The sequence below is a fragment of the Pseudophryne corroboree genome, chromosome 5 (assembly GCF_028390025.1).
Source record: "Pseudophryne corroboree isolate aPseCor3 chromosome 5, aPseCor3.hap2, whole genome shotgun sequence".
Lineage (NCBI taxonomy): Eukaryota > Metazoa > Chordata > Amphibia > Anura > Myobatrachidae > Pseudophryne > Pseudophryne corroboree.
In genome coordinates, this window is record NC_086448.1 from 720,126,051 (window position 1) to 720,138,117 (window position 12,067).

General features: G+C 45.5%; 1 protein-coding gene across 3 annotated transcripts in view; it reads right to left on the bottom strand.

Annotated features, from left to right (window-relative positions):
- Positions 1-11,847, bottom strand: part of TPD52 (tumor protein D52) — a 187,519-nt gene extending 175,672 nt beyond the window's left edge. For 2 of the 3 annotated variants that reach the window (XM_063923979.1, XM_063923980.1), the window contains exon 1: positions 11,656-11,847. Coding sequence is in view for 2 of the 3 variants with exons in the window: in XM_063923980.1 (XP_063780050.1) it covers positions 11,656-11,674 (19 nt within the window). In the remaining variant the exon portion in view is untranslated. The remainder of the gene's footprint in view (positions 1-11,655) is intronic. The other variant, XM_063923978.1, reaches the window with a different exon arrangement.
- Between the last annotated feature and the right edge of the window lie 220 nt (positions 11,848-12,067).

A 12,067-nucleotide genomic window follows, 5' to 3' on the forward strand; every position in this document is an offset into this window, starting at 1 on the left:
TGATATGGGCACGATGGAGATGAAAAGTTTTCTGCTTCTCATTTTACATCAGATATGAAGGACCATAGTCTACCATCTCTCCTTTTGATCCTATACTCTCACAAATTATTTGATCCCTGCCTCCTGGGCTTATCTCAAACTTAATATCTGTAATATGTCTCTACTGGTATCTTTCCATGCAATGATTACACCTATAATGAAAAAAAAAAAATATTCTGCCCCAAATTCTCTCTGAAAATAAGAATTTACTTACCGATAATTCTATTTCTCATAGTCCGTAGTGGATGCTGGGACTCCGTCAGGACCATGGGGAATAGCGGGCTCCGCAGGAGACAGGGCACATCTAAATAAAGCTTTTAGGATCACATGGTGCGTACTGGCTCCTCCCCCTATGACCCTCCTCCAAGCCTCAGTTAGGTACTGTGCCCGGACGAGCGTACACAATAAGGAAGGATCTTGAATCCCGGGTAAGATTCATACCAGCCACACCAATCACACCGTACAACTTGTGATCTGAACCCAGTTAACAGTATGATAACAAAAAACGAAGTAGCCTCTGAAAAGATGGCTCACAACAATAGTAATAACCCGATCTTTGTAACAATAACTATGTACAAGTATTGCAGACAATCCGCACTTGGGATGGGCGCCCAGCATCCACTACGGACTATGAGAAATAGAATTATCGGTAAGTAAATTCTTATTTTCTCTAACGTCCTAGTGGATGCTGGGACTCCGTCAGGACCATGGGGATTATACCAAAGCTCCCAAACGGGCGGGAGAGTGCGGATGACTCTGCAGCACCGAATGAGAGAACTCCAGGTCCTCCTTAGCCAGAGTATCAAATTTGTAAAATTTTACAAACGTGTTCTCCCCTGACCACGTAGCTGCTCGGCAAAGTTGTAATGCCGAGACCCCTCGGGCAGCCGCCCAAGAGGAGCCCACTTTCCTTGTGGAGTGGGCCTTTACATATTTAGGCTGTGGCAGGCCTGCCACAGAATGTGCAAGTTGGATTGTGCTACAGATCCAACGTGCAATCGTCTGTTTAGACGCAGGAGCACCCATCTTGTTGGGTGCATACAATATAAACAACGAGTCAGATTTTCTGACTCCAGCTGTCCTTGAAATATATATTTTTAATGCTCTGACAACGTCCAGTAACTTGGAGTCCTCCAAGTCGCTAGTAGCCGCAGGCACCACAATAGGCTGGTTCAAGTGAAAAGCCGAAACCACCTTAGGGAGAAAATGAGGACGTGTCCGCAGTTCTGCCCTGTCCGAATGGAAAATCAGATATGGGCTTTTGTATGATAAAGCCGCCAACTCTGAAACTCTCCTGGCTGAAGCCAGGGCCAATAGCATGGTTACCTTCCATGTAAGGTATTTTAAATCTACCGATTTTAGAGGCTCAAACCAATGAGATTTGAGAAAATTCAAAACTACGTTCAAATCCCACGGTGCCACTGGAGGCACTATTGGGGGTTGTATATGTAGTACACCTTTGACAAAAGTTTGTACTTCAGGCACTGATGCCAATTCCTTCTGGAAGAAGATTGATAAGGCCGAAATTTGAACTTTAATGGACCCCAATTTTAGGCCCATAGACAATCCTGCTTGCAGGAAATGTAAGAATCGACCCAATTGAAATTCTTCCGTTGGAGCCTTCTTGGCCTCACACCACGCAACATATTTTCGCCAAATGCGGTGATAATGTTGTACAGTCACTTCCTTTCTAGCCTTAATCAAGGTAGGAATAACTTCCTCTGGAATGCCCTTTTCTTTTAGAATCCGGCGTTCAACCGCCATGCCGTCAAACGCAGACGCGGTAAGTCTTGGAACATACAAGGTCCCTGCTGAAGCAGATCCCTTCTTAGAGGTAGAGGCCACGGATCCTCCGTGAGCATCTCTTGAAGTTCCGGATACCAAGTTCTTCTTGGCCAGTCCGGAGCCACCAGTATTGTTCTTACTCCTCTTTTCCGTATAATTCTCAGTACCTTTGGTATGAGAGGCAGAGGAGGGAACACATACACTGACTGGTACACCCACGGTGTTACCAGAGCGTCCACAGCTATTGCCTGAGGGTCTCTTGACCTGGCGCAATATCTGTCCAATTTTTTGTTGAGGCGAGACGCCATCATGTCCACCTTTGGTCTTTCCCAACGGTTCACAATCATGTGGAAGACTTCTGGATGAAGTCCCCACTCTCCCGGGTGAAGGTCGTGTCTGCTGAGGAAGTCTGCTTCCCAGTTGTCCACTCCCGGGATGAACACTGCTGACAGTGCTATGACATGATTCTCCGCCCAGCGCAGAATCCTTGCAGCTTCTGTCATTGCTCTTCTGCTTCTCGTGCCGCCTTGTCGGTTTACGTGGGCGACTGCCGTGATGTTGTCCGACTGGATCAACACCGGCTGACCCTGAAGCAGCGATTTTGCCAGGCTTAGAGCATTGTAGATCGCTCTTAGCTCCAGTATATTTATGTGAAGGGACGTCTCCAGGTTTGACCACACGCCCTGGAAGTTTCTTCCCTGTGTGACTGCTCCCCAGCCTCGTAGGCTGGCATCCGTAGTCACCAGGACCCAGTCCTGTATGCCGAATCTGCGGCCCTCTAACAGATGGGCACTCTGCAACCACCACAGGAGAGACAACCTTGTTCTTGGTGACAGTGTTATCCGCTGATGCATGTGCAGATGCGATCCGGACCATTTGTCCAGCAGATCCCACTGAAATGTCCGTGCATGGAATCTGCCGAATGGAATCGCTTCGTAAGAAGCCACCATCTTTCCCAGGACTCTTGTGCATTGATGTACTGACACAGTTCCTGGTTTTAGGAGGTTCCTGACAAGTTCGGATAACTCCCTTGCTTTCTCCTCCGGGAGAAACACCTTTTTCTGAACCGTGTCCAGAATCATTCCCAGGAACAGCAGACGAGTTGTCGGGGTCAATTGAGATTTTGGAAGATTCAGAATCCACCCGTGTTGCTGAAGCACTACCTGGGTTAGTGCTACACCGACTTCCAGCTGTTCTCTGGACTTTGCCCTTATCAGGAGATTGTCCAAGTAAGGGATAATTAATACGCCTTTTCTTCGTAGAAGAACCATCATTTCGGTCATTACCTTGGTAAAGACCCGAGGGGCCGTGGACAAACCAAACGGCAGCGTTTGAAACGGATAATGACAGTCTTGTATCACGAACCTGAGATACCCTTGGTGTGAGGGGTAAATTGGGACATGCAGATAAGCATCTTTTATGTCCAGGGACACCATGAAGTCCCCTTCTTCCAGATTCGCTATCACTGCTCTGAGTGACTCCATCTTGAACTTGAATTTCTGTATGTACAGGTTCAAGGATTTCAGGTTTAGAATAGGTCTTACCGAACCGTCCGGCTTCGGTACCACAAATAGTGTGGAATAATACCCCTTTCCCTGTTGTAGGAGGGGTACCTTGACTATCACCTGCTGAGAATACAGCTTGTGAATGGCTTCCAAAACCGACGTCCTTTCTGAGGGAGACGTTGGTAAAGCAGACTTTAGGAACCGGCGAGGGGGAGACCTTTCGAACTCCAACATGTAACCCTGAGATATTATCTGCAGGATCCATGGGTCCACTTGTGAGCGAGCCCACTGATTGCTGAAAATCTTGAGTCGACCCCCCACCGCTCCTGAGTCCGCTTGTAAAGCCCCAGCGTCATGCTGATGGCTTTGTAGAACCCGGGGCGGGCTTCTGGTCCTGGGCAGGGGCTGCTTGCTGCCCTCTCTTACCCTTTCCTCTGCCTCGCGGCAGATAAGACTGTCCTTTTGGTCGCTTGTTTTTATAGGAGCGAAAGGACTGCGGCTGAAAAGACGGTGTCTTTTTCTGTTGGGAGGGGGTCTGAGGTAAAAAAGTGGATTTGCCGGCAGTTGCCGTGGCCACCAGGTCCGAAAGACCGACCCCAAATAATTCCTCTCCTTTATATGGCAATACTTCCATATGCCTTTTGGAATCCGCATCACCTGACCACTGTCGCGTCCATAAACTTCTTCTGGCAGATATGGACATCGCGCTTACTCTTGATGCTAGAGTACAAATATCCCTCTGAGCATCTCGCATATAAAGAAAAGCATCCTTTAATTGCTCTAGAGTCAATAAAATACTGTCCCTATCCAGGGTATCAATATTTTCAGTCAGAGAATCCAACCACACTACCCCAGCACTGCACATCCAGGCTGAGGCTACTGCCGGTCGCAGTATAACACCAGTATGTGTGTATATACTCTTCAGTGTAGTTTCCAGCCTCCTATCTGCTGGATCCTTGAGGGCGGCCGTATCAGGAGACGGCAACGCCACTTGCTTTGATAAACGTGTGAGCGCCTTATCCACCCTAGGGGGTGTTTCCCAGCGCGCCCTAACCTCTGGTGGGAAAGGGTATAATGCCAATAACTTCTTGGAAATTAGCAGTTTTCTATCTGGGTTAACCCACGCTTCGTCACACACGTCATTCAATTCCTCTGATTCTGGAAAAGCTACAGGTAGTTTTTTCACCCCCCACATAATACCCCTTTTTGAGGTACCAGCAGTATCAGAGATCTGCAAAGCCTCCTTCATTGCCGTGATCATATAACGTGTGGCCCTATTGGAAAATACGTTTGTTTCTTCACCGTCGACACTAGATTCATCTGTGTCGGTACCCGTGTCGACTGACTGAGGTAAGGGACGTTTTACAGCCCCTGACGGTGTCTGAGACGCCTGAGCCGGTACTAACTGGTTTTCCGGCCGTCTCATTTCGTCAACTGACTTTTGTAATGTGCTAACATTATCACGTAATTCCATAACTAAAGCCATCCATTCCGGTGTCGACTCCCTAGGGGGTGACATCACCATTACCGGCAATTGCTCTGCCTCCACACCAACATCGTCCTCATACATGTCGACACACACGTACCGACACACAGCAGCCACACAGGGAATGCTCTAATCGAAGACAGGACCCTCTTAGCCCTTTGGGGAGACAGAGGGAGAGTTTGCCAGCACACACCAAAAGCGCTATAAATGTATATAAACAACCCTAGAAGGTGTTGTTTTTGATATAAGCGCTTTTAATATATCAATATCGCCAAAATTATGCCCCCCTTCTCTTTGTTACCCTGTTTCTGTAGTGCAGTGCAGGGGAGAGTCCTGGGAGCCTTCCTCACCAGCGGAGCTGAGCAGGAAAATGGCGCTGAGTGCTGAGGAGAATAAGCTCCGCCCCTTTTTCGGCGGGCTTTTCTCCCGGGTTTTAAGAAAACTGGCCTGGGTTAAATACATACATATAGCCTTAATGGCTATATGTGATGTATTTATTTTGCCACTAAAGGTATTTAATATTGCTGCCCAGGGCGCCCCCAGCAGCGCCCTGCACCCTCCGTGACTGAATCAGTGAGACGTGTAGCAACAATGGCGCACAGCTGCAGTGCTGTGCGCTACCTTCAAGAAGACTGAGGAGTCTTCTGCCGCCTGCTTTCCGGACCTCCGTCTTCAGCGTCTGTAAGGGGGATCGGCGGCGCGGCTCCGGGACGAACCCCAGGAGGACCTGTGTTCCGACTCCCTCTGGAGCTAAGTGTCCAGTAGCCTAAGACTCCAATCCATCCTGCACGCAGGTGAGTTGGAAATCTCTCCCCTAAGTCCCTCGATGCAGTGATCCTGTTGCCAGCAGGATTCACTGAGATTTAAACCTAAAAAAACTTTTTCTAAGCAGCTCTTTAGGAGAGCCACCTAGATTGCACCCTTCTCGGACGGGCACAAAAACCTAACTGAGGCTTGGAGGAGGGTCATAGGGGGAGGAGCCAGTACGCACCATGTGATCCTAAAAGCTTTATTTAGATGTGCCCTGTCTCCTGCGGAGCCCGCTATTCCCCATGGTCCTGACGGAGTCCCAGCATCCACTAGGACGTTAGAGAAAAGACCATTCCATCTCACAGCTCCCTTGTCTCTCGCCTACTCCCATGTCACACAAACTCTTGGACCCCTTAAGTCTGGCTTTCTATCCCAAGACACCACAAAAAGTGCACGGACAAATGTGTTCAATGATTTTCTCACAGTTAAATCTAATGGGGCATACATACGGGGCGATTTTTTCCTCTTTTCTAAGCGATCTGACTAGATCGCTTAGAAATTAAGCACAAATCACGCCGTGTGTAGACCCCATAGCGATGGTGATGCGCGGTCCCGCTGGTCGCCATCAGAGGTTCAGATCTTGTGTGCATGCAGTAAAAATCTAGTCAGATCGCTTAGCAAGTGAGTTCAAATCGCTCCGTGTGTATAGAATGAGCTATAGAGATTGCGATCTACGTCACCTGAACCACTCAAAATAACCTTTTTTTTTGCTTTGCACAAATCGCTACATGAGTATGGGCAAACTAGACACCGGGAAGTTCAAGGGAAATCGCCTACCCTAAATCGCTTAGCACAAATCTCAATGCGTGTATGTCCCTTAAGGCCATTACACACTTTTGACTATCCTGAATCTCTCTGCTGGATTTGATACTGTTGACCACTTTCTTATCATACAAACACTTTTTTCCGGATATTTTCGGATTTGCACATCATCTGTATTCGGATGATACGCAAATGTTCATATCCTCTGCAGCTGTCTCATCATCTGTGTTGGCTCTCATAACTGCATGTCTTTCTAACAACTGATCATGGATGTTGTCTTACTACCACAAACTATTTAAAAAAAAAAAAAAAAAAACATTTTACGATATTCCCACCGGCTAATAGTTACTGACCAGACATCTCTATTTCTATTACTAACAAACCCATCCCCACAATATCCCTGCCTAGGTGTCATTCATGTTAAGAATTGTCCTTTGTTCCCTACAATCTGTATCCAAATCAGGTTATATACAAATAAGAAAAGTATCCAGAATACGCACAGACAGGGGGCGATTCAATTGTTCAGGGCATTGCTATAATTGATTTCGCAGTGCCCATTAATTATTGTGCTTGTCACGCCCAATTAGACAGACTTATATAGCATCTAAACCCCTGGTTAGGGCACCCAACAGCAGTTAGGGCACCCACATTACTTCTCGCCACCACAGGAGGCTGCAAGCAGAATTGTGTCAACCCGGGGCACTTACACCCAAACAGAGCAACAACTTGCTCCATCAGGCACCATCTAGTAGGGGTAAAACACAACTGAATCGATCCCACAGTATCTTACAAATAACACTTGTGGTGAGAAGGGTTTCAAATCCCTATACGCCATGTTGTTCTAACCATATGCAGACTTTCACCCCTACAGTCTGTTTTGTATGCAGTAATATTTTGATGTTGTGTACGGTGCTCCTTTGCAGTACTGAATGTAGTGGGGGCTGCAAGCACCGCCCTTCCATACCCTGTGAACGAGAGCCGTGTCGCATCGACGCGGCTTCCGTTTACACTACACAGCTTACCGGGTTGAACGCGTGTTCAACACGGCAAGCTACCCGGGTAGGATTCCCGGATCACTTGATCCTGGAATTTGCAGGGGGGGCCGTTTCCACTAGAAAAAAAACACGGGTAAATGCGCGCCCCCGTGCATTTACCCGTGTTTTTAGAGCTAGTGGAAAAGGGGTATGAGTGACAAGTGGTCTTCCCTCTCCTATTTGATGAATAATGGCTGTTAGTTCATCTTCATCTTGGTGTGATCTGGTTATTTGACAGGAAGGGAATATAGGTTGATCAGAGGAGGAAAGTGAGTAAAGATAATATTTTATGGCTTATGTCTTCCTATGTTCTGCTCTGTTTTAACCTGTTTTATCTTGTTATGTTGTACTGTACTTGTTTAGGCACTTTGGAGAATGCTGCAGACCCCTTGTGGCCCCTTATCAGTAAAGGATGATGATAACAAGAAAGGGACGTGCTCTGTGGTCACATGTTTGTCCAAAATTGTTCAGCATGCATCCATTTCAGTAACATCCCCAAAGTTCACAGCTACAAAGAGAAAGACACCCATGCATTAGGGTCAGCTGATTTTAAGCTCCACAGTACAATTTGAAAAGTGTATGGTAATTAGCCCGGACAGAGTAAAACCTTCAGTGTTAACAGCCACACTGAGAGCAAGCAAGAAAAAAAATAAAAAAAAAATGCTTAACTGGGAAAGATCAATAATGGCTTTTTACATAGCAAGCATTTTTTAAAAATCTATCACACAATAGGAAAGTTGTATAGGGCAAATTCAATTAGTGATCTGCAGATGTACAGATATCCAGCCATGTCGGTACAGAAATCTTGTTTGATTTTGCTCGCACTTCATTGGCTGTGAGCAAAAACAAGCAAGGTTATCCAGACCGAATAACCCGCATTACAGTAGCACGGAACCTGACCGCTAATTAATTAGGCCAAAACTAGTGTAATACTGTATCTGCGGCAGCATTATAAGAGATAACATTATGGAATTAGCACATTGGAACACACTTGTGCGCTGTGCAATTAATACCTGGCTGTTACCAATGGTGTTATACATGGGTTTGATATAAAGGGAGGCTATATTACCATGAATAAGCCCACAAAATGGCTGCTGTGCCTACTGTGCGTCGACGAATGCATCTTATAGAAAGGATAACCACTTTCAAAGCAGAAGCAGAGAATGGTTCCAGATAATCCATTTGGTGACGGTGACCAACAACCAGCTGATGTTAAAGCATGGAGAGAAGCAAAGCACTAACCAATGAACTCTCATTTTACAGGCAGTGTTTGAACAATGTCAGTTAGGAGCTGATTGGTCAGCAGTGGTTCCCAAACCTTTTTTTGAATCCTAGCACCCTAAGGTATCAGGACGAGATTTAATTGTTATATCGCGCCCGATCTCCAGTCTAAAGTAACGGAAGACCACTGGGCGATATTCAACTGATGTATTTTATTGTACCTATGGCAGTCAGGTTTAGCCGCATAAGGGTAAAGAGGCTAAACCCAACTAAACTAATGGGCACAATGCAAAAAGTCCCATTTGGGCGCCCAAACGGGTCACTTTTTGAGCATTTCAGCTTGCTATTTCCAGGGGTAGCGAGCTGAAATTATGTCATCGCAGCCGTCAGCAGGAACAAATGAATAGCTGCCGGCGGGATGGGGTAAAAACAATTGAATCTCGCCATCAGAATTTTTTTTTCATGGCACCCCTAGGCCAAAAGTTTATGAAATATTTCGAAACAAATATTAAATGAAGTAAATTGTGTGTACAGTATACGTCATCCTAAAGCTGGGCATACACTATACAATTATCTGGCAGATCATCAGCCAGATCTGGCTGGTTGGAATGAAAACCTGGTAATGAATGGGCACAAATGACAATTATCTGGCATTTGCTCCTAAACACTGGAAAACGGACAAAAACTGTTGGTTCATACAAATTGGTTAAATCACGGATCTAATAAAATTGGTATGAATGACAGGTTTTGTCCATTTTCCAGTGTTTAGAAGCAAATGCCAAATAATTGTACAGGCTCAAGGGCCCTACACATTAGGCGATGTGCCGCCGATATGGCCGACGGGCGACCCGGCGGCGGGGGGCAGTGACGGGGCTCCATAGACGTGCAGGCAAATATGGACGATCTCGTCCATATTGGCCTGCATGCACAGCCGACATGTCACCAGCGATGAACGAGCGCGGGGCCGCGCATCGTTCATCGCTGGTGACTCCACACTGCACGATATGAACGTTATCTCGTTCATTAATGAACGAGATCGTTCATATCGTGCAGTGATATCAGCATATGTGTAGGGCCTATATGTTATGAGGTGAGGGACAGGATTCACTTCTATTTGTCCACATATTTTATTATTGGAAGCTACAAACACTGGTTTTGCCTATTACATTGACCATAAATAATTTGAATTAATGATTGACAACCAACCCAGGGCACCCCTGCAAGGGACCAGAGATACCCAGTTTGGGAACACCTGGGTTATGGGCCCTACACACTTAAATATTTCACTGAAAGATATGAACAATCTTGTTCATTAATGAACGAGATATCGTTCATATCTTTCAGTGTGTATGCACCAATGATGAATGATGCACAGCCCCGCTCTCATTCATAGTTGGTGCTGGCTCATTTATACCTGCAGGCCAATATGGACAATCTCGTCCATATTAGTACGCAGGGCTACGGAGCCAGGAGTACAGGGCCGCCCGACGGTCCTTTAGTCCTTTATCTTTATCTCTCTCCATGCTTTGATTAATACCCCCCTAAGAAACATAGCCAATATACATAAGTGCACATTTGAAAACTATTAGACATTATCATTACTGTATTTTACATACATTGTATATATGTGTAAAATACAGTGACGATAATGTCTAATAGTTTTCAAATGTGCACTTATGTATATTGGCTATATATAACGTATTTAAATATACACTTTAGAACCGTCCTCTTTATAGTAAGGTATATAGTATAATAAACTCTCTCTTTAAAATGACGGGCTGATGTTTAACATGCTTCTACATTATCTCTCTTTATTATAATGCCTCTTGCTGCTCTAAAGCAATATAAACAAAAGATTAAGTTACATAAACTGTTACCAATTATTTTATTTTCATTGACAATCACTGAAAACAAATATTTTAGTCAGTGCCCCAACATATGTCACACACTGCTACACAACACATTATGTTTGGATGTACAAATACCACGAAAACATTTATGCTGAAGAATTCACGTTGTGATTAAATAACAAACTAGGAAGGACAATGCCAGCAGGAGACTCTAGCTGCTCACAGATTAGAAATATCCCAAAATTCCAGGTGAATTAGTCATGGATTTCCGTCATTTCTGGATGCTAGCAATGTAAACAGCAGAACTAACCCAACCAGCACATGATATGGAGACTTGTCTGCTGCTGGCATACAATAACTATCTAATTACTCTAGCCAAGAGCATCGGTTCCAAATAAGAATTCTGGATAGAGGCAAATTAGATATTTGCTTTAAGAAAACAACCTGTAATTAGGCAAAAAAGAGTAAATAAATGAAAACTATAATATTTTAATGGAAATCAGCCTATTGTAAGATTCTTCATGATACCCCCAGCTATCGGCCTCTCTTACATAGGGTGACAGCAAATGCAAGTTTCCCACCCAGTACAAAGAAAATCCTGGACACAGCTATCCAGCTCCACACACACACACACACAATGTATATATTATACACACCATAGACATGCATTCACCTCAGAGCCAGCCCTGTCCCAGCTGTCAGTACAGGCACACACTGCTGCTGCTGGAGGGGATAGATTAGGGAGGCAAAGCACAGAAAGGGTTAATAGAACAAACTAATAATCTGGAGGGGAACAGGCAGGCCCATTTCTCCCCAACACAGGCTGATCACAATGTCACAGGGCTGGATCCACATGTTTCTTATGGATAAACTAACACTGACTGATTACACAAGAGATAAAAAGGTAAAACCACAACTCAGTCAAACACAAACACTGCAGGGTATATGATACACAGCCGCACAAACAACATGCAAAGTAGCACATTGTATCCCAGAGTGGGTGAGTGGTAGCCTGGAGTCAGTAGCCCCAACATATTACCCAGCAGAGTGATACAGTGTATCATACAGGAAAGTTACAGCACAACCAGCTGTAATAGCAAATAACTTAGTGGCACAACCAGCTGTAATAGCAAATAACTTACTGTCAGGCACTAGGCACTTACCTTGCTCGGCGCTATCCATGGTCTCTGCTAATGTCACGGGCAGCGGCGCACACTGCACTCAGCCCTCCCTGTGCTCTGCTGCTGCTATAGTGCTCTCCCTGCTGCCTGCCGCACCCCGCCCCTCTGGCTATCCCGGGCAGACCGAGCACGTCTAGCCACCAGTCCCTACCTTCCCTTTTTTTTTTTTTTTTAATAAACTTTATTACCACAGCTGCAATTATGCACACATGTCCTGTGGGTCAGACATATGTATATTGTGTGACGAATCCGTCAACATGATATCAGACACAGCCATTCTTCTGTTACATAGAACTGAGATCACTGAGAGGGAAAAGTCTCACATGTGATCTGGGTTGCCTCCCACTGTATGATTTCGAGAATACTGTTTGAGTCAGTACACATGTGACATAAG